Below are 27,839 nucleotides of genomic sequence, written 5' to 3'. Positions count from 1 at the left end.
CGAATTATAATGACGAGGAACTTGTTTTAAATCATATCAAAGACGGAGCACATCGAGATGAAATACTACATTTCATAAGGAATTATAAGCCAAATAAAATAAAAACATCTGCCCTGAAGATAAGGATAGTGCTGACAGATCAACTTCCAATTCATCCCCCCGCCGAGCAGCATGAAATTGATAAACAGATTTCGGATTTCAAAACATACTTTCGCTTTAGATCCTTTACATATTAACAAATATATATCGGAAATTCTATTTGATATAATCAAAAGTTTAAACTTACTCTTATAAAATTGCTCTTACAGTCTGCAAAAAATAATAAGCCGGATCCAATTCGAAAATTAAGGAACAACGCAATCATCAACATTAACTGAAATAGATAATTATTTAGCTTATACGTCCATTATACATAAAACGCGCACGCGAAAACGTATTCTGGACTTGCGCACACTCATATGCGCAGTCGTAAAAGGTCATACGCGCACGCGCAAACGCCTATGCGCATGTGTCAACGCGGCGCATGCGCAGAAAGTTTTTAATTTTGAGGTCCGGATTATAGATCATTCCGAATTATGGGTGTCCGAATTAACGACTTTTGACTGTATATGCAAGAGGTACCATCATAACTTGCTACACTACCCCCAAAAAAACAAGATTTGTGGAAACATGAAAAATTACAGCATCAAACCTTGTTATGGGATGTAACTTTGTAGATGCTTGCATTAACAACCTCCCACATCATACCAAAATCAAAACATTTAGTGACTTCAGTAGTTTACATTCAGCGTTAAGATGGAAAACAATTTCCTCATAGTGTAGTAACTGATAATAGTTTAATATGTAACAATAAGTCTGCAGAATGCTCAGCCAGACTTTAATTAAATCAGAAGAAAACTGGTGTTTCATTTTCCGCTTGAATAACAAGACTCTTAACATAAAGCAAACAACTGATATTACTTTGGTTAAAATGGAAAGCCTATAGCAAAAAATTTAGACTTTTGAATAGTATAAAAAATACAAACATTATACCAATTCAACAGCTGGATTTAAAGCAATCCAATTTTGGAATTCAATATTACTTCCTGGTCCTAAATTTCACAAACTGAGAAAAGTACACCCACTAACAGGTGCTAATATCTTTAATTTTACTAATGTATGAAAAGACTGCATTAACACTAGCATTATGGCTTTTTTCGTATACCCATAACTACGATCAGCAGTTATTTTGACAGCTTGCTTTGAATAGAAGAAAAAGCCCGCTTTTTGCTAATATTATGTACAGTTAATGCTTACAACGATTATTTTTGCTTGTTTAATAAGTAAATAAAGTAAATTGAGTAAATAGATGCAACCAAAAGCTAATTTAGTGTAACAAAGAGCAAAAAGTAAAGTGAGTAAATATATTAATCAAAGGATAATTTAATGTAATAAAGAGCTAAAAGAAAAAAAAAAAAAGAATCCCTCTAGATATTTTTAAAATTCTTATCATTTAATAACTGAGTCATAAAAGTTTTCAGTATGAAACAAATATATTAAAGAATACACATATTAGTACTTACATCACGTGGTTTTGCAGCTCATACAGATTACTAATTTTTAAATTTTGCATGTACAGACTCTACAAACATATTTTTCACAATATTCACAAGTATTCAAAGTTCTGTTACCTCTGCATGCATTTATTTGGCACTGTTTAAACTCACGGGAAGGGTTGACACAAGTATCAATTCTCTTTTCGTCAGATATAGGAAGCTTGTGAATTTTGGATGAAATGTACATCTTTTAAAGCTCCTCAGCCATATTCAAATTAAAATCACGAAGGTTGGTGTTCTTATATTCAGTTGGTTTCTTGTAAATCCATGCATTTATCATAGCCAAATCAAGAGTATATTTAAAAAGAAAAAAAAAAAAAAAAGAAAAAAAAGAAAACTTTAACTGGCCAATGTCTTTATGAGGACCTCACTGAGTATTTTCTGGTCATCTGGTCCAAAATATGAACTCTGTATTTGGTTAAACTGTAAAAATTCACAACATCCGGTGCCTTTTTTTATCAGACGAGATTTCGAATGTTGGTTGCATGGTACTCTTGAGCAAGGACATTCTTGTTTTTTCCCCCTTGATAAGACATACAGATGGAGAACAAAATAATGTGAACACCTGTGAAAAAGTATCACGCATTTCACATCTGCAGTACACCCGGCCAACCTACAACAGAAGTCTGCCACCTAGTGAGCATGAAGAGGAAGGTATCAATCTCTCAACAGCAGTCACCTGTGTTGCATGCTTTGATCAAATTGTTTGTGAGAAGTTGAAATGTCAAACCTGTCAGAGTTCCAATGAAAAATGATAAATATGATAAATAATAATGGAACATGTTTAAGTGGAGCATTGGTTACGGAAACAGCAAACCTTGTGGGGTGTGCAAGGAGTAGGGTATCGGCCGCTATGAAAGTGTACACGAAAGAGGGTAAGACGGCGTCTTCAAAGCACAGAAGTGGCAGAAAGTCAAAACTGGCTGATAGGGATAGACGGGTTTTAAAGCACATAGTAGCCCAAAAGCACAAGCAATCATTATCCAATATAACATCCAAAATGAACAGTCATCTTCAGGACCCCGTTTCAACAAAAACTGTCAAAAGGGAACTTCATGCTGTGAACATTTATGGTAGAGTGGCAATTCGTAAACCCATGGTGACAGGAAAGCTTTCGAGCGACGCCAATGGTGCAGAGATCACAAAGGCTGGCCCCCCACAGCAGTGGCAACAGGTAATATGGTCAGATGAATCATCATTCACGTTATTTCAGACGACCGGATGCATTTATGTCTGGAGAACGCCCAAAGAAGCGTTTCATCCTGACTGCCTCTTGCTGACATTGAAGCATGGGGGTGGCGCCATTATGGTATGGGGTGTGATATCTTGGTGCGGTCTTTTTGTCCATTTGTCCAGATTGTATTTCCTGGGGAGCGACCGCTTTTTCAAGACGACAACGCCTCTATCCACACTGCTAGGTGTATTCAAGAATGGTTCAAAGAGCATGACGATGCAATTGAACATCTTGCCTTCAATTTTATCCCTCATTTATCTTTAATGCGATGAATAAAACTGCTTGGATAAATTTTTCATTACTCCACATGATTTACTATTGAGTTGCATTTTAATAAATAATACCAGGAAATCAACAATTCAAATTGTTAATATAGTCCATTTGAAAAATTACAATCGGTACAACTCTAATATACGCCCTAATTTCACCAAATGTGGCGATATGTGTTCTGCGCTGGTTTTTGGTGCGATTGCGTGTTCTATGGCAACCCTGTTGACGTTGAAAAATCTTTCGCTGGAGCTCGTTGGTTCGCCTCTGTGTCAGAGAAGATGGGAGGGAAAGATAAAATGGTAGTTGTTGAATTGAAGTTTGGCAAAAGGAAATATGATTGTGGCTATCCTGTTGAGGGGTAGTGGGTATTTGGAAGTGTGGAAAGAGGGTCTGGGAGATTATTTTTAATGGCAGTGCATGATAGAAGTAGGGATTTGTGATTTTATTTATTTGTGAACCATAGTATAAATTTTCTGGATAGTGTGTCTGGCTGTCGTGTAAATACGATAGTGGTTATGTGGCGGCATGTTAAAGGCGGTATGAAATTTATATTTCTGCTATTCGAAAACGCATTAATTAATGGTAAGTGCATTTTATTTTATCCTTGTTCTTATTTTGTAGAATGTTATGTTCATTGGTTCTTTAGTATGAATTTCTGTCGTTATTGTTAGTCCAAAGGGACTTGAGTCTCGAAGGACTATTAGTTTCGTTTTGGCAATTTGCGTCGGACGGATAAATGTCGGTTCACTTTTCAAACTGTTGCCATAAAATGTTAGAGTCCTGCATTATATTTGAAGAAATTAAATAATGAAAATCTGCGTAAATGTATGTATATTTCTCGTATTGTCATAAAATAACGGTACATAGAGTCATCGAATTTTGAATAATGTAATCCTCCAACGAATATGAGCATGTGGAAGACCAAATTTGAAATTTGAAATTTGTTTTATGATCGATTTCCTATTTTTTAAAACTTTGACGAATTTTTGATTAACAAACTCAAGGATTTCAAAGCGAGCAATGGCAACGTTGTGCAGAAAAAACATTTTTATCTCCAGCGCGTGAGTCTCTGTATCGGAAATTCTAAAGATATGCTCGTTTTAAAACTATTTTGCGATATTGCTGTTGCACTGGATCTTATGGTTTAAGTGCGAGGAACATGATATTTAATAAAGAAAGGTAACACACAAAATGTTAAAAAACGCCCCTTTGGACGTAATTTAAAATCTGAAACATTTCAGATTTTTTTTTTTTTTTTTTAAATTGTTTGAAATTTATTTTAGTTTATTTTGTTGTTTAGTGTCTATACTGTACAATTCGTAGATGTTTTTTAAAGTTGAAACAGAACGCTGTGTACATGGTATTATTTGAAATTTATTGTTGTTATGTTATTTTATTAAAGCGAGGAGTGCATAGATCGTAGATTCCTTCCTTGCCTAAATTGTGCAATTCGTAGAATTTTTTTTAAAGTTTAAACAGGATGCTGTGTACATGGTATTCTTTGAAATTTATTGTTGTTATGTTAATTTATTAAAGCGAGGTGTGCGTAGTTTGTAGATTCGTTCGTTGCCTACATTGTGCAATTCGTAAATGTTTTTTTTAAGTTAAAACATGTCGCTGTGTACATGGATTTTTGTCAAATATTTTTGGTTAGAAACTTTACGTTTTTGCTATCTAAATTTTTTGTTTTTGTTTCGGATTTTTAGCTAATTTGTGTGTTCAAAACGTAGTTTTTGCATGTGCGAAAACCGCGTTTTTGGAGACATTTTAGGCTAAAAGTTCAAAATGTAGACAAAAAATTTAGATAGTAATGTGGCAGCGTGAAGTTTCTCCCCAAAAATATTTGGCGAGAAATTTGGCGACTTGAGGGCGCATATCAGAGTAGTTCCTTACAATCATTATACTTCTAAATTAATTTCCAATCTATGATTAAGCAATTACATATGTCAGACTGACTATGGTCCCACTTGCAATTCAATTTTCAAATAATGCCCATAAAATAAATTAACCTAATTTTTATTATCAAGCCCCCTTTTTTTCCCAAAGGTAAAAAACAAAATAAAAACCTACTCTAAAACATTTATCTGACTATATGAAGTAGATCAGTTTTAATAATATACTGATGTAGTATTAAATTCATTAACATAAATCAGAACTTATCTTTTTAACAAGTAACTAAAAATTTTCAGGCTATTTCTTAATTTATAGAAATCAGTGCATTTATTAAGTTTATTATTCTTTAATTCAGTAGGAAAATGAACATATAAATAAAGTGCTTCATATGGAACATTAATTGAGTATAATACCATCTCAGATTAATTCTGAATTATCAATGCAAGCAAAGCAAACTCTGATATTTTATTTCATTCCATTATCCTACATTCCATAAATTGTTCAAACAAACTTTAAAATTAAAAATTATGAGGGTTTCTCCTTTTATGACATAAATCTAAAAATTTCATCACAAAATTTCTATCAACTGAATGATATGTATACCATGAATATACTGACATGCATTCACATTATTATGCTTTCAACTTACTTTGGCTTTTTCAGCAACCCACTGAAAATTTCTTTTAACTTTCTCTAAATCTTCTGGAGTTACTACACTCAAATTCCTGTAAACTTGTTTATCAACCATTAATCTTTTGTCTCCAGATGGCCAGAGACGCCATGAATCACTGTCAATAACATCAGCCAGAACTAATTCACCTAGAAATATTACACACAAATGAAGGTGAAGTCAATAATATTAAATTGTTTTTATGGCTGAAGAATGCTGGAAGCTAGCCATGAACTATACTGTGAGATAAAATAATTTAATAAGTGAATTGCTTGTTTTCTAAGCACTTAAATTTCATTTGAATAACTAAAATGCTTAAAATAATATGAAAATAAAAATTACTTTTAGAATACTTATAAGCATGACTTAGAAAATGTTATTCATATAAAATGGATATAAATTATAAATTACCACTTTGTTGTAGTTGATAAATAAAAAGTACTTTTAACTTTTAAAATTATTTAAAAAAGATTTTGTGAACTGAGGCAGATAAAATGAATAATTTCAATATCATATATTTGCTCCTCCTCACAACTTCATATTTTAAATGACGTCCTTCACGAGAGATCAAAAAATACTGCCACAATATCAAATATATTTTGTTACACTTTTATTATGAATCTATTACTCTTCATCTGGGCTAGCACTAGACATTTTACTGCCTTTTACCATTTTACCCCTGTAGGTCCTAAATTCTGCTGCCTAGTACCTCCTTAATTACTAAAAATTTTATTATCCATAAATTGTGCTGTTTGGTACTTCTCTAAATTCTAAAATTTTTGCTTCCCCTAAATTCTGCTCCGTCACTGGCTCTGTTTTTAGCACTAAAGAAAATAAATCCGAATTAATAAACACATCCCTAAAATTGCATTTAATGGATAAAACCTGGGTAAGTTGAATATAATTGTGAAAATACATATTCAGTATTTTTATGGATACTTAATAAGATTTCATCTAATACATTTTGTGCTAAACTAATTTTTCATTTCTTTTTGCATATCACAGCAAAACATTTTCAGTTTATTTGGAATGAAATATTGAATATTAATTTTAGAAAGAAATTTAAAAGCATGTCCTCTTTCCCACTAATGTGGCAGTTAATTCAGTTTGGTATTAATTCAATGTTTATGTAAATGTTATTAACACTGTTTAAGTGACAATCATGCTTTACCCTTTAGAACAAGAGGTCTGTCTTTAAATAATGAAACTGTGTTCACTGACACAGTTTCATTATTGTTTTGTGACACAGTTACAAAACAATAATGTGATCATGTTATCATCATCACATGATCCCAAACATACACCATAAAATATTCAGGTTACCATAAATGAAACAACAGTTTGGCAATAATCCAATGGGTACCCTAAAATATAGACTATCTATAGTTGGTAGCAATATCATTTGTAAGTACTTTGTAATAAATTCATTTGTAATGTACATATTTGTTTGTCATATAGTTTCATACAAAAATAATGCATATTGTTACTTATTTTTATGTCAATTTGTTTTTAAATGGCACTTGCAGGCATGTAATGTGGCACTGAGTAAATAATTTTACCTCTATTGTTTCCTGCACTAGTGTGTAGTCATAAAATTCTACGATTAAAGGCTTAGCAATCATTGTGATACACACAATCATCTTTTATTACCTCTTTTAAATCATATTTCTTAGAATAAATAAGTCAGCCTATGGGTACAATCTATTTCTATGTCACAGCAATAATTATTAACACAACCTCATACAATTGACAGCAAAAGTGTTAAAATTCTTATGGATTACTACACTAAAATATTCAGATGTCAAGATACCATTAATGTAATCTTTATTTTACAGCATGGGTTACTTATCAAACTACATTTTCTTCATGCAGCAATTCAATATTTCCACATGTTCAAAGTGACCAGGAGTGATCTAATGATTGTATTTCAGATACATTCAGAGTTAAGGAAGAGAGAACAAAGCAGTTTCTCCTTCCAAATTATTTTCAAATGCGAGTCTGATCAGTAATCTCTACTTTTTAAGATTCTGAAGAGAAGCAAAAAGTAGCAGGAGAACTTTACATAAAGACCTAAACTCTGTTTAAAAAGATCAAGCCACATGACACAGTTATGATCGACTCAATTACATATTAATAAATTTTTAATGTGGATTTTTAATAACTGAGAGAAAGTATTCAGATATTAAGTTTTTTATTAATGCTTATTTAAAATAAGTATTGATCCACCAGTCTGGGCTGTAAGCAACAAATTACCTACAAGAATAGTAGCTACAAAGGGAAAATTAAAGTATGTTAGAAAGTTATTATAATTAAACTAAAATGCAAGTAAAAAGCCTTATAAGTCATTTAAAGCTACACATTTAAATGCATGTAATAAATGTTATGGTTTTCTTTGTTTTTTAATTTTTAGTTTGCAATTAAATTTTAGTTTTCAGAATTGCTGACAATGTAAGATTATGATTTAACCCTTTGACGCGTGGTGGTCGCACCTTAAAACCACCAATTTTCGAATTTTTTTCTCTTTTTCTTTCCAAAATTTTTGAGTGAAAATCAATTGATTACTGATTTTTTTACCTCTAAATAACACAAAATGACTGCAGAATCATACATGTTTTAGGTCTTAGTACTTCAAATCGGATGCCTTTTAAAATTCGGTTGTAATGAGACAAAATAACTTCCTTTTATTTATATAAACAACTTTAAATTTCAAAAGTCATTCATCGCGCATCATGATTTCTATCATAAACAATAAAAAATAGCAATAAATAAATTGCATATATAAAAAATCCCACTACATGCATGGCATTTGCTTTGTGGTTTCACGGCACGACCACTGCACCACTAGAGCACTGTGTCACAATGCTCTAGAGGCTCGGTGGTCACGCTTTGAAACCATTGCTCTTCACAATGGCATTTGTTTCTCAAAAAGGAATGTTTATTTTTACCCGGATATAGATAAGGCATTTTGAAACTACAGAATTATTTTATTACTAAACAATATACACACCTGCCCAGTAAAAAGGTCTTTCCTTTCCAGAGACTTTTCTCTGACCTCAACACAATGCTCCCCAAGCTAGTACTGTTATTTTATAAATTATTTCCTGCGGTTTAAATTTAATGTAAATATACTCTGCTATGATTAAAAATAGAAATCGCTTAAAGTTTTATTTAAATTAGTAATATTTTCTGAATATTTTAGGACGAAATATGAATAAAATAAGTATGAATGGGAAACAAATGATCTTTACCAAAGCCAAAAAGACCAAGCCTCCCCCCATTAACATAAAAAACCACAACTTTCATGTGCCAGATGAAAAGAAACGAAATAACGTTGGACATATATATACCAGTGAAATTTAGATCCAGGCAGTGTACATTTTGTAGCACAAAAAAGAAACCTCAAAGAAGAAGATACATGTGTGAAACGTGAAAATGTGGATCTATGCATGTACCAAAAAGACAAAACAATATATATATAAACACAGAGTCTTTTTTTTTTTTATCCTTATTTTACTGAGTTTTTTTTATCCATTTAGCCCCAAACGTCCTTATTATGCAGGTACTTATATTTTCACTGCTATAGAAAAATTACATAAATGTTTATTTTTTAATTTTTTCAGAGGATTTTGTAAAATAATGTAAAAAAAAAATATATATAATGCAATTCTTACATACATTTTTTTAAAAATTCGCAAATTTCATCATTTATTGGAAACGCACATGGAGAAAGGTAAGTTTTTTTTGCTGGCAGTGGAGATAAAGGCAAAGCATATTTTGCTTCCCTTAAGCTAAGACAAATCTAAATAAAATTCATGCTTTATTCCGTAAATTAAAATAAAATAGAAAATAAAAAAACTTACCATTTGTAGTCACTCCATATTCTACTTTCATATCAATCAGGCTGCAGCCAAGCGATGACCATGCTTTTTCTAAAACTTCAAATATGCAAGCAGTAGTTTTATGCATAATTTCCACTTCATTTCTTCCAATTTTTAATCCTCCAACAACTAGTTCAGCACAGATTAGCTGCTCATCAGACCACTGAGGATCATGGTTAGCATCATCCTGATATAAAGATATCATTCAGAATAGTTAAAAATAAAAAATTAAGAAGTACTACAGATATTTAACAAACTCATATTAGTGTAAAAGAAAAACCCTAACTTGCACTTTTAACATTTAAATAATTATTTAGCATTTTGAACGATCTTCTGCATATGAATAGTTATTCAATTATTTTATAATTTTCCCAATTAAAAAATTTCTTTGCATAAATAAATAATCAGAACATCATAGGTAATATGCTTTTAATACAACTACAGTCAAAAGTCTTTAATCCGGACTTGTCAGGACTTCGTCGATTCCGGATTATAGATCATCAGTTTAAATCTGGTAAGATGGCATGCAGAAATTATAAAATTGAAAATATGAAACCATAATTTATGAAATAAAGAACAATTATGATCTAAAGGGGATCAAAATTTACCACCAAAACAAAAGCTTAATATCTATTTGTTTACTTTATTAAAACATTTCTTTCAATGTAAGTTGTTTCGTTTTATGTGATAATACTTTCTCTTTAATTCTATAAACAGACATAATTTCTTGTTCAGTTACAAAGTTCCGCTGTTCAAGTCCTATAATTGCTGTGTCGAGAATACCGACTAATTTGTCAATCGAAATTTTTTCGTTTTCAATAACCTCTCTGTCACTTTCTTCACTATCGGAAGCGAATTATAATGACGAGGAATTTGATTTAAATCATATCAAAGTCGGAGTACATCGAGATGAAATAGTACATTTAGTAAGGAATTATAAGCCAAATAAAATAAAAACATCTGCCCTGAAGATAAGGATAGTGCTGACAGATCAACTTCCAATTCATTGCACGCTGCGACGTCCCCCCCCACGCAGAGCAGCATGAAATTGATAAACAGATTTTGAAATGGTTAGAAAAACAAAAAGAATATGACTTTATCCATTTTTTTGCAGCAATTCCACTTTTTGTTTGATGGACATTGAAACATACTTTCGCTTTGTAGACCCTTTGGCAGCTCCAACATCGGAAATTCTATTTGACATAAGTTCAAGCTTGCTTTTATAAAATTGCTCTAACAGTCAGCAAAAAATAATAAACCAGATCCAGTTCGAAGATTAAGGAACAACTCAATCTGCAACATTAACTGAGATAGATAATTAGATAATTTTACCTTAGCTTTTACCGTCCGTTATACATTTAACGCGCATGCGTAAACGTATTATGTGCATGCGCACATGCATATGCGCATGCATGAACGCATTATGCGTTGATGCATGCACAGAAAGTTTGTAGCTTTGAGGTCCGCATTATAGATCATTCCAGATTATGGGTGTCCGGATTAACGATTTTTGACTGTATTAAAATTTTTCAGAATTTTAAAATATTTTAGTATAATCAGCAGCAAGAGTTATTAAGATGTTCTGATAATACAAGGATCAATTACTAATTTATACTTAGGCAGCAATCTCCTAGAATGGGCTTTTTTTGAATAGGACACTTAAGATAATTAATAATTCAATGCAAAAAATTGTTGCTTAACTTCTATGGCATTGAATAACACTTAATATATACCTCTTCATGCTATTATCTGATGTGAAATTAAAAATAAAATTAAAAAGTACTAACTTTGTAAAATGTTTCTAGTTTCAATGGACAAAAACGGTATCCTTCTTTAACACCAGGATTTCTCCGAAGGAATGATCCTGTAGCATGTCGCCGAGATACCCACTCAATAGGTATCATTTCACATTTTTTTGCAATCAAAGATCTTTCATCATGCTGCTTGATATAATGTGTCTTTATTCCTACAAAAGTTTTTCTGAAACTAAAATACTGCAAAAATGATGACTTTTAAAAATCAATTTAAACAAATCCTGCATCAGACAGAGCATGAAGAACATTGGAAAAAATATTAAGAAAATTTACAGAATTTATACAGCAAGTATTAATATATTAAGGTACGTGGTAAACATTTTTACTAGTCTCTTACTGAAATGCAGCCTTAATAGTTTTCAAAATATAAGAATATCACTCTTAACTCTTGCAATGGTAACAAAACTGATTTTCGACACCTAGCTAATTGGACAGCGATAGAAGACAAGACAAGCCTGGATATCTTAGACCTTCTTGTCCAGCTTTATTCTGGACACATTATCCATTTTCAGTGGCTCCCATCTCATACTGGAATCGATGGAAATGAAAGGGCCAACTACCTGGCCAGGACTGCTGCTGTGGATGGAGAGGGCCCTTGTGGGGCTCTCATATATAGTGAAATCTTCTTTCTTAGGAAGATGTAATTAAACCAACTTGGAAGGATTCTTACTAATCACCTGTGACATTTTGGTGACGAGTGGGTCCTTTCAGCCATCCCCTAAAAAATATCATGCAGCCTTCTCGTGCTTCATGAGTGCCCATACTTAGAGCACTCGCATTTCAGAAAGAAAAGATCTTCTCTAAACGCCATTGGTGTAAGGCTGACGTGGTCACCCCAGCCCATATTTTAGTTTCCTGGGATTTTAACAAAGGATCCTCTATTGTTTTTAGACTTTTTAGATATTTTTGGAGTTATGGAGATTGTCCAACTTTGCTGCACAATCTGGGATTAGTAAACCACAGATCTAAAGCAAAGAACAACTCTATTGCTGTCACGGTTGACTGTTGTAAACACATCTATAATAACTTACAATGCCATACAGAGCTGGTGTACGAATTTCAACAATTTATCAGAAGAACAAAAGCCAATAAGGTTTAAATCATAAACTTGGACATTACAACATGAACAACAGTCATAAACATGAAAACATTTCAGAAAAAAATGATATCTTCCAGTGAAAATTTGGTTCTGTATGAAAACCTCAGACATGTTGGATGAAATGAAAATCAATTAAAATTCTAAAACCAAAACATTAAAAAAAAAAAAAAAAAAAAAAAAAAAAAAACATTTTCATGTGAGTAATGAGACTGAAAAATATTGTATATTCAGATGGCCTTGATTATGACCAGACTGTAGATTCGGTTAATCTTTGTATTATGGTAACTTGGCGATTTTTTGGCGAAAATTTGGCGACCAACCCTGCTACAGCAACCTGCTAGTTTTGTTTTAGACGCCATTTTGTTTTTTTTTACTTAACATTTTTTCCAACAATCTGCTAGCCAAATTGCGCTTATACTAGAACTTTTATGGAACAAAAATGTTTAATCATGACGAACATTAGGTGCAATATTGGGAGAAAGTGCAGAATCGCCCACTGCTTGCCGCGTTTTTAAGAATTGCACATACACGGTATCATCCATGTACATGTCGACCTATTTTCACTTAAAAAAACATCCCAGAATTGCACAAAAATGGCAATGCACACACTCTTAACTTTATCCATGTACACTACTAAAGTCCTAGCTAGTAACCTTTATCGCCTTACCAAAATGTCGCCAAACTACCTGTTACCATATTCCAAAGATTAGCCTGTAGATTCAAGTATGTGTTATCAAGAACTGGACTGACAGGTTGAAGTACTTAAATAGAATTATATGGAATTAATCAACAGAAAATATCTTATTTTTCTTCATGATCCAAATCTCGTAGCTTGAAAAATGATTTAAAATAAAAAAAATAAATAAATAAATAAATAAAAAATAAAAAAAAAAAAAAAAAACCCACAAGTTATGATTTGAAGTTTTTCTTCCAGCTTATATCCCTGACACGACATGATCAGCTTTACATCTCTTCCAGTATCTTCAGCACTTTTGACTGCAAATTAAAAAAAAAAAAAAAAAATATATATATATCCCGTTTTCTATCCAAGTGGACAAAATATGTCATAAATAAGGTTTAGCATTTGGGATTATTTGACAAACTATTTTCAAGTCAAAGGCTGAGATACATATGTCCCACACATAGTGATTGACTTACTACAAGCATACCTATTATTCTGAAAAACCTTATTCTATGAAATAGATTTTACATCGTACGGTACAGGGTAAAGCATTCTTTGCATAACCCAACATAACACATTGGGCAACTCATATTTGATCTTTTCCCTACATTCATTTGTGTACAACGAGCACAGCGGCATCTTGATTTACCAAATTACATATTGGAAGATGATCCCTGACATTCAGGAGATTCTAAGTATAATTTAATCCAGCACTAATTTTTACACTTTTAGTTGGACATATATGTCCTGTTAGTAGTCAAAAGGTTAAAACAAGCACCTACATGTTATATAAACATGAATGCTGACTTAAAATTTGAAAAAATGGTAGAACTTTCAATAAATATTGCAGCTTACATTGGAATCATTCACTCTAATTACACATGCCTGGAAGTGAACATATATATATATATTATATAATCATCTTAGAAAAAAGTACCTTATTTAAAACAATTCTGTTTCATTAACTTACCAACTTCGTTCAAATATTCAAAGATTTTGGCAGTAGTTGCAGTCGAAATGACAGATTTTCCTTCCATATCATGAGCTTTGGCTCCATCTCCAGCAGTAATTCTGTCTTTAGATACCATTAAAATCTTGTCTGGCTCACCAACAATTTCAAATATTTTTTTAGTTTTTCCTTCAATGATTAAGGCTCCTCTTTCCAGTGCTAAAGATATATAAAAAAAAAAAAAAAAATCAAATTATACAGGAGTCATATCTATCAAAACTTATTCAATTTTGCAAGATAAAAAAAAAAAAAAAAAAAAATGGCGTTTTACAAAAGTGATTAGATACTTTTAGTTTCCGAAATAATGTGAATTTTTGAATTCATTACATTTTAGTAAAACTAAAAATTGTTGTTTCCTTTGAAGCATGCATTTAGCTAGCCTTCTTTGCATAATAAATATTTTAAGCTAAAGAACTAACTTAAATTACATTGTGCAAAAGACAGATATGAGTGAAAATCAGAAAGTACCATATTTAATTTTACAATAGTAACATTATGCCGAATTGACCTCTACAAAGGTAAATACTATTTTTACTACTGTAAATTCCCCCCTAGATTTTTAACACAAGATTCTGAATATTTTTTTTAATATTCATATAGTCACATAAAACTGCAAGAAAATGTGGATGTCTTATAATGTTGATGGTCCTGAAGAGCACTGCATGTGGGAAGACAGCAGTGATACTGATGACAACTTGTAAGCTGTAGCAGACGACACAAACAGTGAATACATCACTAAATGATTTCAGACCTAGGAAGTAGCAATGGACACCAACAAGTCAGGTAAAGATTCAAGGAAAGTAAAAAGAGAGATATCTTTTTAGATATTGTATATAGTAATATGTCAATATTACTTATTAATTATATAGTAATATATGCAATATCTAATAAGATATCTCTATTTATACTTTCTAGTAATATATTAATATTACTATATATTTTTACTGGAATGTAGGTTTCTCTTAAATAAAGAATATTGTGTAGTTACTGGCAGTTCATCCATGATATTTTGCATTTATTATGTTCTTACTGTAACCACGTCCTTTGGAAATTATTTGCAGTTCCCTCTAATTTTACATAGGATAAAATTAGTAAAAAAATGGGGGGGGGGGGGTTGATAAGTCAATAAATATGGTAAACGCTATAATCATTAAATTAAATGCAAATAAATACAAAAAATTTAATAAAATATGTTAAATAAATGCTGAATGGTTGATTACCAAATTTAAATACCGAATTTTATTTAGGCCGCTGGCTAAAATTAAAATTTTATTCAAGAACGGAGGAATACTGCAACCCAAACCAAAGTGGGAAACCTGATAAAATCATTCTTTTAGCTTTTACAATAAATCTGAGAAAAGAGGAAAGCAGTAAAATAAATATTAGCAATGAGTAAAGTAAATATTAACACTTGAGTACTCACCGGGCGACATGATGAAAGGTAGGGCTAACTGAAATAATCCAGTAATAAATCAAATGATCCCGTGTTAAACACTGAATGATTCAGAGCTTTCAGGTAAAATTTATAAGACAGAATTACGAAATAGTTCGGAGATGAAGGGCGATAAAATTAATTGTAAGTTATCTTTATTTCGAAATACCGTTATCTTCCGCGGACAAAATGATTACTTATCAGTTTCTGTATATCGCACTCTAATCGTAAGTTAAGAAATAACGCTTAAAGATGCTTTACACACAAAGAAAAAGAAATATAAGCAAGGTTAAAAAGAAAGCTTAGAATTTCTTTCAAATTTTAATGAAGTGAAAGAAACATAGTATTAACATAATCTAATCTGCTTTATTTCAATCCTTATTCACCCTAGACAGAACTATTAAAACCACCGCCTAAAAACGGCGGAAGAATACTTCGCGATTAAACCACTTGCAAAGCCGCTGAAAGAACCTGCACGGCAAGTATTTTTCCGGCAAGATTATAGTCACGTGGTTCTTGGCGCAAAGTTCAGACGCGATTTCTTTGGTCACAGTCAGCTTGCAAGTGATTCTACTAGCTCGTCGTCTGAAGATGGATAGCTCCGAGAATGCAGATTTTGAACTTAAAGAAGCATGTGGGTTATTTGGGATCGTTGCTAGCGGAGATTGGCCAACAAACCTCGACGTTGCACACATTGTCTATTTAGGACTCATTGCTTTGCAGCATAGGTAAGCGTTAATGATTTTCGTACATAGTTAACTTTTTTAAAACTTAACTCCAGGTAGGCTGTATAAGTTTCATTTAATACTGAGTAAAGCAATATTTTTACAGCATATTTCATGTTTATTAAATAAAATTTTATTTTGATTTTTTATAGCTTTAATCACCTCAAAATAAAATTAAAAAAATATGCATTTAATGGGAAAATTTGAGAATGATAATTTTTTTTTCATATAACCGATACCATTTTTATATAACAGTTGCAAAAATTGATTAAATAATGTGTAATTATGTATTCTTTTTTTATAAATTTTGATGAGTTAACCATTTTTATTTTATTATTAAAATTATTCTGCTTATGAGAAGAAGAAAGCATGTCAGAATTGAACAAAAAACAAAATATTCTGAAAATAATTAAATGCTTATTAACTTTGAATATATTTAGAGGAAATTATTAAGCCAAATGCAGAAAATTTGCTGGAAGTTAAAATTAATATGGAGGTGGGAAATTTATTTTTTGATTTAAAAGTTTAACTATCCGCCCCTCCCTCCCCAAAAAACAGTTTAGGGAACAAATGTAGGAACTGACATTTTCTTGCAAAATTTATGATTAAACTGATTTCTAGTAAGAAAATAAATTGAAGTCTTAAAGAGCAGTTGCAAAATATCATTAGTCATGACAATAAGAACTTTTATATTTTTGTAAAATACATATCGTTCTTAGTGTAAATATTTCGTTCTTTCATTAAAATTTGATATTAAAGGAATAGGCTACGAAATCATACAAATCTAAGCTGTGAACAAAAGTTATCCTAAGATTTAGGAAATTAAGTTTTTAAAAAGGTATGGCCTCATTAAATTATTTTGAAGAAATGAAAAAATGAGTAATTAAACAATTAAAATGAGCAGTTAAACAATATGTACGTATAATTTTAATAAATTAAAACTGTACAAAGATAATTTACCTTGAATGACACTGCAACAGAGTAAATGTAAATCAATTTTTCTAGAGTTAAATTCCGTAAATAGTACGGATTTTTTCTCTCTTGAAATCTGTTGATTCTGTTGGATAATTTCGTGCAGTAACGAAAGTTAAAAACTTTTCTGTTTCTCCTTTCAGAGATTTTTTTATTTAAATTTTAAAATATTTCTACATTTAGATAAACAATTACATATTGTTACTATACATCTGTTGCTACTTGATTATATGAAGGATTTGAATCTTTTAAGGAAAACGTTTTTGATAAAACGTTGCCATACACCAAAAAGTTATTAGAGAAGCACATATTTAATATGAAAAATGATAAAAAATGAATGTTATAAGTAACGATTCATATCTTCGTCTTGGAATTTTTTTTTTCTTGGCAATAGTTTTTCAGTGATTTTAAATAATTTTAATAAAATCTTTTGATAATAAAGATTGTTTTTGAAACAAATTTATGAGAAAAGAAACAATTTTTCGTGAAAGTGTTATATACGTTCTACTGTAAATTAAAGAATTTATGAAATATTAATTATTGTACAAATATTTCTATGAAAAAACATGTTCGGCCTGCTGATATTTAATTTAGTTTATTTAGGTATTTAATTAAGTATATAAATCGGGTTCCATTCCTGGTGGAGTAGCCCACAGCTTGAAGACTGCTGCAGTTCTTCCTGAGTTCGAACGGGCTTGCTAAAGGTTAACTTGCGTTATTTTCCCCTTGTATAGCATGAATATAAGCCTTCTCTTAAAGTCTTCTACGAAGGCATCTATTCCCGTAGGCCTCATGTGCTTTGAAGTATTTAGATAAACAAATTTGTGCTTTGAAGTATTAGATGTTGGCAAATCCCGACCAAGTTCTAATGTATGTATGGCGATTTTAACCAAAGACATACTTGTATGCGTTTATTTGAAACAAAATGTAGAAATCATAATGTTAATAGCGATCAAACATGGAACTAATTCATAACACAGACAGCTATGCATATTTCATCACATAGCCAGACATGCATGCATGCATTCATTTTAAATTCATAACGCTGCCTTTTTTTTTTTTTTTTTTTTCAATAAAACGTCCTTTGCCCTTAAGGTTGTTATCAGGATGCGCAACTATTAATTACGAGATATGTGTGCTCCATAAATTTTTAACACTAACGTGAAATATATTCTTAATGAAATATCCGATTTTTTATGCTTTATGTGTTTAAGTTTTCTGTATTGTGTTATACGGCTTAAGAAAAGTTTAACTTGAGGCAAGATCTCCGAACTTTTTCTTTTGGTATCCGAATAAAAAATCAAATTCTGTTACGTTGCATTCAGTGTTGAACATCATATAAAAAAAAAAAAAAAAAAAAAAAAAAAAAAAAACTGTCGGTACGTTCTCTTCCGTAAGACATTTATGTAACAAACCTACATTATTTAGTTATCGAAACGAACACTCGAGGGCTGCCATCATGGAGAACTTTATAAAACACGGTTGTCTCAGCTAAGTACTAAGAAATGTTTTTGCAGTAACTCCTTTCAGTCGTCGAAAATTGAATCGGGGATGAACTACCAGACTTCAGTTGATTTACCTACTTGCTCTCTGACAAGGTAAAATTCTCAAAGACACACTGCACCAAACATTGCAATTTGTTTTTACTTTGCTCATTAAATTTACCATGCATTTATTGTATGATTTATTGGTTTAATCTGATATTAAAAGAAAAGACCATCAAAACTGATCACTCGATGTTGGTAATTTCATCCAGAATTATGCGATTAGGAAATATAAACTCGACGAACATATTCGACTTTCGAGAAGATGGGGATCGATTCTGAATTGCATCTTTCAGAGGTTTGCATAACTGGACGTTTCAAAATCAATCAAAAATAGTATCCATAACTGATAAGGGATTCTTTGAGAAAGAGATAAAATATGTTTCAAACTGTTAAGATCACGAGCGAAGGAGTTAGGAAAGAATTTGTTGTTGTCCAATTTTTATATCTTATTAAAAAAACTAAAAAATGCCTGTGCATACTTCTTGTTTGCATAACCAGATTTATTACGAATAAAGTAAACTTTTTTACATTATTTTTTATTTTTACGAAGTGGCTTTTGCAAATTTACGGCGTTGTATCTCTTTCACTACTTATTACTCGAATAATTCGTAAACTAAGAAATATTTTATTCAAATAGGGAATGTTGGAAGCACAAGATAAGGGTAAGATCTGATTTAGTTTCTTAGAGTAGCTTTGTATTTTTTATTCTATTTTTATTTTCGTGAGTAATTATAGAAGTAAGTCAAATAAATGTTATAAAAATTGAAGCTATAATACAAGCAGCAACGAAACTACTTTTAGATAAGATCGAAAAGGCAAACTATCAAAATAGCAATAGGCGCATCAGCAGCCGAACGCTAGCGTTGTTGAATACTAGTATTTTGACATGAGTTAAATTCCAGCGAACTGGCTGGGTACGTGGGCGGTTTCGAGATTTTCCCATGATTAACGTGGATACGAAACACTTTCCTTAAAAAATCTTCCACGAAGCCATCCCTTCCTTTAAGCAGATAGCTCTGGCACGCTTGGCCATAACCAAATCAGAATAGTAGTACTCAGATTTAAAGAAGAGTTTTGCCTATTACAAGTTATATGTTTGAGTATGTCAAAATGCAAGCTATGAACATTTTAAGCAAGCAGTAGTTATGTATCTATTTATAATTATTTTAAGCAAGCAAAAATGTGTTAATCTAACAGGGTATGAAAATTTGCAATAAAATGTTAATCGTAAAGTGAAGTTAGGTATAAACTATAATTATTTGAATATGGATTTGAGGAATTTTACAATTTACTTTTAAAGGAAAATTTAACGAAGCTTTCATTACGTTCTCACAGGGACATCAGGATTTAAATGCTGTGTAAAAATTTAAATAATGCCATGGGACATTTTTTGAACAAATCATTATTGCAGTCATTGCACTTAGAATTTCAATTTTTGGGCTCTGGTTTTTTTTTAAGAAATGCTTTTTATTTGAGCACATTTACTCCAGATTATCTGAAACTATATAAATGTAATTTTAAAACAAACGCATGAGCCGAAAACTTTATTTGTAAAGGTGGAAATTACGGGAATATTTATGTTCTCTGATGAGCAAATATTAGGATTTCATAATTATTAGTACATAAAATGCAGGAACGTAAGAATAAAATTTCATTCCATTAATATATTTTGGCTCTGATTCAATTTGAATACAAAATCTAAAATTAAAAGAGCTATTGCCATCAATTTTAATAATAAAATACACCTTGTATTCAAAAATAATAAATGTATCGAACTGGAAGAGGAGCACATCATGTTAAAATGATGTTAAATTACGCCAAAAATGCAACCTTTACCGTAGACTTTGACTAAAATTGTCGATTTCAAGGGCAATCAGACGCAGGTCGCTTTTCTGCAGACTGCCCTCGAAATCTATAGATTTTTGTTCAAAATTTACACCAAACAAAAGTTGGTTCCTTCCCCCCCCCACGAATATTAAATAGTAAATGTAATTGAAACAACAGTTGCTAGTTTGAATGTAATTTCTCACTATTCCAGGCTGAAATATTATGCTAAACATAGACCAGTTCAAACAACATATTTGGTCAGGTTTTTGTATTTGATGTTTTAAGATGTAATGAAAAATTTGTTGAAAATAATTTATTTTTATTAAGATTAGATTATTATCTAAGAACTTTTTTTATTTAGCCGTAAGTAATACTTCAGAGTGTGGTAGGTTATTAATTTAGTAATCGATCCACAAGGTGGCCGAGTAGATAAAATCGTTGAACGCTGATAATACGACGTGGGTTCGAATCCCTGCAAAATGGTCATTATTCATGGATGTATTCATGTTTTTTGTCAAATGTAACGTGGGCCAATTTTCCTCAAAATAGTACGTTTGGTTTATAAGATTACGGCAAAGCACTCGTGGGCCATCTGCCTTAAAAGAGGGATGCCTTCGTGGAGGACTTTTTAAGGGAAACTGGCTCTTATACACGTAACACATGGGGAAAACCACGAAAACACCCATGCAGCCATCCCCTTCGCGGGATTCGAACCTCGGACCGAACTACCAGTGTTCAGCGACGTTACCGCTCGGCCGCTGGTGGGCCAAAATAGTACGAAGTGGACTGGTTAAATGAAGGTTTCTGCGGTCGTCTTCCATGTGTAAAGTAATACGAGCCAGTTTTCCTGAGAAAGCCTTCCATGAAGGTATCCTTCGCTTTAGACAAATAGTCTTTGTTATATTTAATTATTACTGATCCTTAGTTCTCTTAGTAAGTTCTTGATGAAATCATCTTTTCCTTTAGGCCTGTGCTAATTATATTAATGTACTGTAAGCTAATGGCATAGAAAGGGCTTTAAAGAGCAATTTTAGTTCTGAATATCCAAGTTAAGTATTTCTCTAAGTTTGAGAAAGGCCTCATTAAAAATTTGCCCAGTATTATGCTATAAACTGCATCTTACCAAAAGCAAATACAGCAAAATTTATGCAGTCTTTATGAACTCCAAATAAGCATGGATTAAATGTGCTTATAAGCTATAGCTTGGATCTTGGATCATATCTTTACTGCTTGCTTTAGCTACTAGGAGCTCTTACCAGTATATTATCATTTTACCATAGGCCATAAAGTTAAAAATTTAAGAGGTGTATTTAAAAATACACCGCGCCCGAAGGCGAGATCAATAAATGAGAGAACTCATAAAATAAGTTTTGCTAAATTGCATATCATGACATAGCATGGGTGATTATATAAATGGTGGTGAGAAGCGAAATGAAAGTCTAAGCTTCTGGGTGAATCAAGAAGAGCAGAAACACGTGATCAGCGTCCGGCATTTAGATAGGTCGAGCAGTCAGAGTTCGAAAAATGAAGTTTTTTCTAGTTTTTGGAAATAAAGTTCGAACATAGTAAAAGCAACATCTATTTGTGAATTTAAGAGTCCTATGTCTTTTGAAACACTTGAAAATCATCTAAACATGCGATATAATCATTAAATGAATAGGAAACTGTAAAAGGCGAAAATGAGGTCATGTGGCACACTAGGGCTAATGAGTGAGAGTAAGCACTTGGTGTTGACCACGAACTTTGATTTTAAAACACACGATACGAAATAGTAAAAATAAAAAGTAAAAGTAAAAATCTTGGTTAAATAAGTAGTAAAACGAAGAATTCATCCATGAAAAATAAAGTCCTAACTTTATAAGCTATATATATATATATATTTACTTTTATATAGGAGAAATAAACTAAAATAAACACGCTAACATATTTATTATCAGTACTTCATCTGTAGCTTTCGTTCCAAATTTATGCGTTGACTCCTTGAAAATACATGCAAATCTGTTCAGCAGGTGTCATCGACGTGATTTTCGGGAACGCAGTTTTATCAGCTCTTCATATTCTGAAGTAGCATTACGCAAGAGTTAAGCGAACTGCGTTGTTTTGATGCTAATCGTGATCAATGCATAAATTAATTATTATACATTAAGTACAATTCAATGCATTAAGTGCAGATTTATTACGAAAAATGTCGATCTGTAACAAATTATAACATCCATACTTTTTCGTTTAGTGAGTTTTCGCATCTTTTCTCTCTCTATGATATGAAGTAAACAGTCAGCTGTGTTTACATTGCATTGAGCTAAATCAGGTGTTTTTGAGAACGTCGCACACGAACAACGTACTTATACTCGAAAATAATTTTGTTTCAGTTTCGAGAAAAAAAATTCCATGGACGGCTATTTATTTAAGAAATATATATATGTTTATAATTTTAAATATATCGATAAATTTATATATGCATTTCGAGCTAATTCGGTCTAGTCAAGACGCGAGTGTCGAATTCTGGTAGTTCGACTGGAATTTAAATCCCGGTGAATGGGTTGGCTGCGTGATCATTTTCATGATTTTCCTTATGTGTAACATGAATACGAGCCAGTTTCACTTAGAAAGCCCTCCATGAAGGCATCCATTTTTTGAGGCAGATGCCACAATTAAACAATTTTGCTAATTAATTCACTTGAAAATTACTTGAGGATTTGGAACTCCGGCCAAGATTTGGATGCAACACGTCCTTCTCAACTCGTATCGTTCCCTTGTTGTAATTTCTATTTAAGGATGGGCCCACCAGCGGCCGAGCGGTAAAGTCGCTGAACACTGGTAGTTCGGTCCGAGCTTCGAATCCCGCGAACGGGCTGGCTGCATGGGTGTTTTCGTGGTTTTCCCCATGTGTAACGTGTATACGAGCCAGTCCTCGACGAAAGTCCTCCACGAAGGCATCCCTCCCCTTAGGCAGATAGCCCTAGTGTGCTTTGCCATAATTAAATACACCACACCACTATTTAAGGATGGATAAGTCTTTAACCTCGAGAATGTGATTCAATAGTGTAGCCAGGTATTTCTACTGGGTTATCATTTAATAAGTAAGAGACCACAATATCACAATTAAAGCTCTTCATTCAAGAATTCGGCCCACCAGCGGCCGAGCGGTAAAGTCGCTGAACACTGGTAGTTCGGTCCGAGGTTCGAATCCCGCGAACGGGCTGGCTGCATGGGCGTTTTCGTGGTTTTTCCCATGTGTAACGTGTATACGAGCCAGTTTCCCTTAGAAAGTCCTCCACGAAGGCATCCCTCCCCTTAGGCAGATAGCCCTCGAGGCTTTGCCATAATCACACACACACACACACACACATTCAAGAACTCGTTTCGATAGCAGTTTTAAAAAATTTCATTTTATCTCATTAGCAGTTATTCATTAGCATAGCATGTGTGTGAATTGGTAATAAAAGCGTAGGTTATTTTTGGGAGCTGAAATAAAATATCAAATTGAATGATTCCCTCCATACACGTTTCAGTGATATAGTTTAAGAATTTTGTAAGCTAACATTTCTATCAGTTTCATGTTTAGTAGCTTTAAAAAATGTGGTATGCAGTAAAATAACGATTAGTTTAGGTGTTTAGGTAGTGTGCATGGATATGTATATCTGTTAGCAAAAATTTCAGGTAAAGCAAATTCATTCGCAATAATTTAGGATAAAACATTAAAAGTATTAAAAACATTCTACGGTTTATATGGTACAGTGCTATTTTTAGTCTCTTTTGGTAAGTTCTCGAATTTAATGCTATCTGCTGTGAAGAAAAATTAGGGGTTTTGTACTTAATTTTGTGATATATCATCACTAGCTAACACTTGTAATGCATAGATTCATGAATAAAAAGTACGTGTAGTAATTTCATTTCAGTATGAACCAGAAAAATGTATTAAACATTTTAAGTGTTTTAATTAAATGCACTAAAAGTGAAATGATTATCACAGTCTTGGTCCAGTTCTTGGTCATATGTGATCAGAAATTGAATAGTTGGGTACCAATAATGAAAGAATCATAATTATGAATTCATTGCCATTGTTCTCGTATGTCATTTTATGTCATTACATTTGGTGTTCCTTAAAGTTCTGTTAATGCTCTGATTATTTTCTTCTGTTTTTTGACATTATAACCAAGAATGAGGTCCTTGGGGGGATTTTTTAAATTTCATTTTACTGTATTTATATAAAACCATTACATAAAAATTTATGTATTTTATAATTTCGATTAACTCTTTGGCATCGAAATCGCCCGTAGCGCCCGTTCATTCAGGCAACGGCAAACCGCCCCAACGCCTCGTTTATTTTCTACCTAGTTCTTTCCCCTCCACGTTAGTGTATGGCTCATTGGTTTCGCGAGTTGTTAAAAGACATGTCAATCATTCTTTTGAAGCAAATTAAGGAGAAATACGGAAAGCTATTGACGTTCGCAGGTGCAATCCGGACCTAAGGTGAAACTGCGCACAATGGATGAATGGATGAAACCGCAAAAGGGGGAAAGGAAAACTATTCCAAGACAAAATCGTAAACACGGGCGTTTTCGATGTTTGTTGAAAACAGATTTGGTCGTCTGTCGATGCGAAAGAGTTAAAGAAGGAAGATTAATAATGTAGAAAATCATTATGGGAATATAGAAAAATTATTCTCCAGTCAGCATGGTTGTAAAGCACATTCATCCTTTTTTTATGGTTCTGCCGATCTATCGGTCGGATAGTGTAAAATGACGGATAGTGTAAATTTCTCTTCGGAAATTTTGATTTAGAATTCATTATTGCTAGCTTTCTCACGATCTTTAGTAGCATGGCTTAGCAGTCTATCGATAGATTTCGGAAAAATCGGTAAATTAGGTTAAATTTCGAATAAACTTTATTGGAAAATCGTTTTCCAATTTTTCCGGTGATGTGAAGTGGTAATTTTGCGCTGATTACTTTGATCATTAAGGGAGGATATCTTCGAAAAAAATTAATAAAAAATCGCTTGAGAATTAAAAAAAAAAAGATCTATATCAATTTTTGAAAAAATTGTTGAGAAATGGTGCATTGTCATAGCAAATATGCTTATGTGCTGAATTTCAAAGAAATAGTTTTTGAAGGAATTGGTCAAAGAACTGCTTTCAAGATTTGACCCAAACAGACAGGAAAACTGACCTAAATAACATCTTGTGGAAATGTAACGGAAGAAACCTTTGTTATATATTTTATTATTCTGAACTTTCTTAAAAATACCACTCAAATTTAGTAAAAGCAATTACAGAAGTTCTTAAGAATTAGTAAAGTGTGAATGTTATTCTCTTGTGTACTTTATTCGAGGTCAATCAAACTAGTGCTGTCTTATCACCAGTCTCTTTGGAGTCTGAGGGAGTGGAAATAGGAAGTTCGATTTGTTAAAATGTAATTTGGCCTGACTAATTGTGATAGGATAGTGCTTAGTCTGACTAAGGTCTTTAGTTTCTATTTTCTATACTATCAGTACTATGTTCTTGTTTTCCTGTTTGCAAAAAAATACCACGATCTTTCGAGTCATTCATGTATTTGAATTTATCTTACTTGTATTCTTTGTTGGATAAACTTCTCTTTCACAAAGTAGTTCTTTCGAAGATAAAGCATGTTAAGATATTGCACTTGGAAATATCGCTTAAGGGGTTGTGACTGTGGAAATGGGGTCTATAGTTTTAGATGTTTATCAAAGACCTTAGTCATTCTCACTTATTTAGTTGGTCTTCATTTAACTTTCTCTCTCAGAGTATAGTAAATAAAGGAATGAATGAAAAAGGAAATCCGTTTCTTTTTGCTGTGTTAAGTATGTACGTATTTTGCAAAGCTCTCGAAGGTCACGGGTAGGTCCGGTCATACCTTAAATAGGTCATGCCCTCACAAAAGCCCTTTCTTGTATTCTTTTAACTATCCTTAATGGTATGGTAAAGGAAGGGTATTCATTTTCTCTCAAAATGTTTGGTGTTTACAATCGGTTCCGTCTTTAGTCCTGTTTGAGATATAGGTCCGGTTCTAACTTCTAGGCAGTATATTGCTGATAATCCTTTAACTTTCTTCTTGCTGGTGTTTGCAATCGATTCTGTCTTGAATCATGTTTGATATATAGTTCCGGTTCTAACATCTAGGCAGTATATTGCTGGTAATCCTTTAACATTCTTCTTGCAAAACCAATCGGAAGCAACTTCTTGATATGGCTGCATTTCTATCCGTTAGGCGCAAAATCTTCTCATTTTCCTCATGTATTTGATCCTTTATATGTGAACTTGTGATGATGCAGATGGGTACTTCGGAAATTTCTTAATTATTTAAAGTAATGGGTTGTATTGTTGGTGTTTTTTATGTTTTTCTTTTTTAGATATGGAATATGATGGTTGAAATTTGCCTTTCTGCAGATTTAATTTTCTCTCATTATCATTGACACGTTCCATACAAAACTATAACCACTGTAATGGCTATTTAGGAATGTGCCCTTAATATTAAGTTTTTAATAACGTTAAATCTTTAGGTGGAAATTTGAAGATCTCTTTCTCTCTTTAATTATTTTTTTAGGGTCAAATTATGAACGAGAAGCTCTAAGTTAGTTTATTATTATTTTTACGAAAGATGTGTTTTGTTTTCAAGAATAGTTACACCAATAAATAAAACATTTTAATAACAGTAAACTTAAAATTCACTTTGTTGCAAATATTAATCTGCTTTTTAATTCTGCATATGAGATGATGCTAGGCGTAGGGTGGGGGAGTATATTTAGTATATGCCGGTCTGAAGCCAATAGCTTATACTTGCAAATTTTGGAATTGGTCTTACTTGCTTTTTATTACTTACTAGCAGCTTCGCTGCCAGCCTTCGTCTGGCTTTTAAATGTACCGGAAAAATGGCTGAAAGGAACACGAAACGTTAAATTTAAAAACTGCATAGAATTTTACTCTGCAGAAAAACTTCACAAAAAAAAGTTATTACGTATAACAAAATTACAATGAAATAAGCAATATCCCTTAATACAAATATTAATTATCCTAATAAATAAATTAACCAACTTCCCTTTGCAAAATCTTAAGAACTGAAATGGTATAAAGGAGGTTAAGAACTTTGTTTCCTAAAAAAATCACTCAAAACTTTTCAATATCTTAAAAACAGTGAAATGAGCAATAAATAACATAAAAGAATACAAAAAACA

At 32.2% G+C, this 27,839-nt stretch overlaps 2 protein-coding genes across 3 annotated transcripts in view; one reads left to right on the top strand and one right to left on the bottom strand.

Moving 5' to 3' along the window:
* Positions 1–15,721, bottom strand: part of Paics (PAICS bifunctional enzyme) — a 40,862-nt gene extending 25,141 nt beyond the window's left edge. Inside the window, exons 1-5 of the mRNA XM_035358117.1 lie at positions 15,568–15,721; positions 14,106–14,303; positions 11,328–11,506; positions 9,523–9,727; positions 5,642–5,811 (exon numbers count right to left, since the gene is read on the bottom strand). Coding sequence (XP_035214008.1) covers positions 5,642–5,811; positions 9,523–9,727; positions 11,328–11,506; positions 14,106–14,303; positions 15,568–15,577 — 762 coding nt within the window. The 5' untranslated portion in view covers positions 15,578–15,721. The remainder of the gene's footprint in view (positions 1–5,641; positions 5,812–9,522; positions 9,728–11,327; positions 11,507–14,105; positions 14,304–15,567) is intronic.
* A 299-nt stretch (positions 15,722–16,020) lies between these two features.
* The window catches only part of LOC118183427 (amidophosphoribosyltransferase-like), a 58,477-nt gene continuing 46,658 nt past the window's right edge, over positions 16,021–27,839 (top strand). For both annotated transcript variants that reach the window (XM_085824198.1, XM_085824197.1), the window contains exon 1: positions 16,021–16,304. In XM_085824198.1, coding sequence (XP_085680324.1) covers positions 16,168–16,304 — 137 coding nt within the window. In that variant the 5' untranslated portion in view covers positions 16,021–16,167. The remainder of the gene's footprint in view (positions 16,305–27,839) is intronic.

The sequence above is a fragment of the Stegodyphus dumicola genome, chromosome 9 (genome assembly GCF_044657685.1).
Source record: "Stegodyphus dumicola isolate Sdum_Otavi_A_Nest chromosome 9, ASM4465768v1".
In the NCBI taxonomy this organism is placed as follows: Eukaryota; Metazoa; Arthropoda; class Arachnida; order Araneae; family Eresidae; genus Stegodyphus; species Stegodyphus dumicola.
Note: the sequence above shows the minus strand (reverse complement) of the source record. Positions and strands in the feature narration are given on the sequence as shown.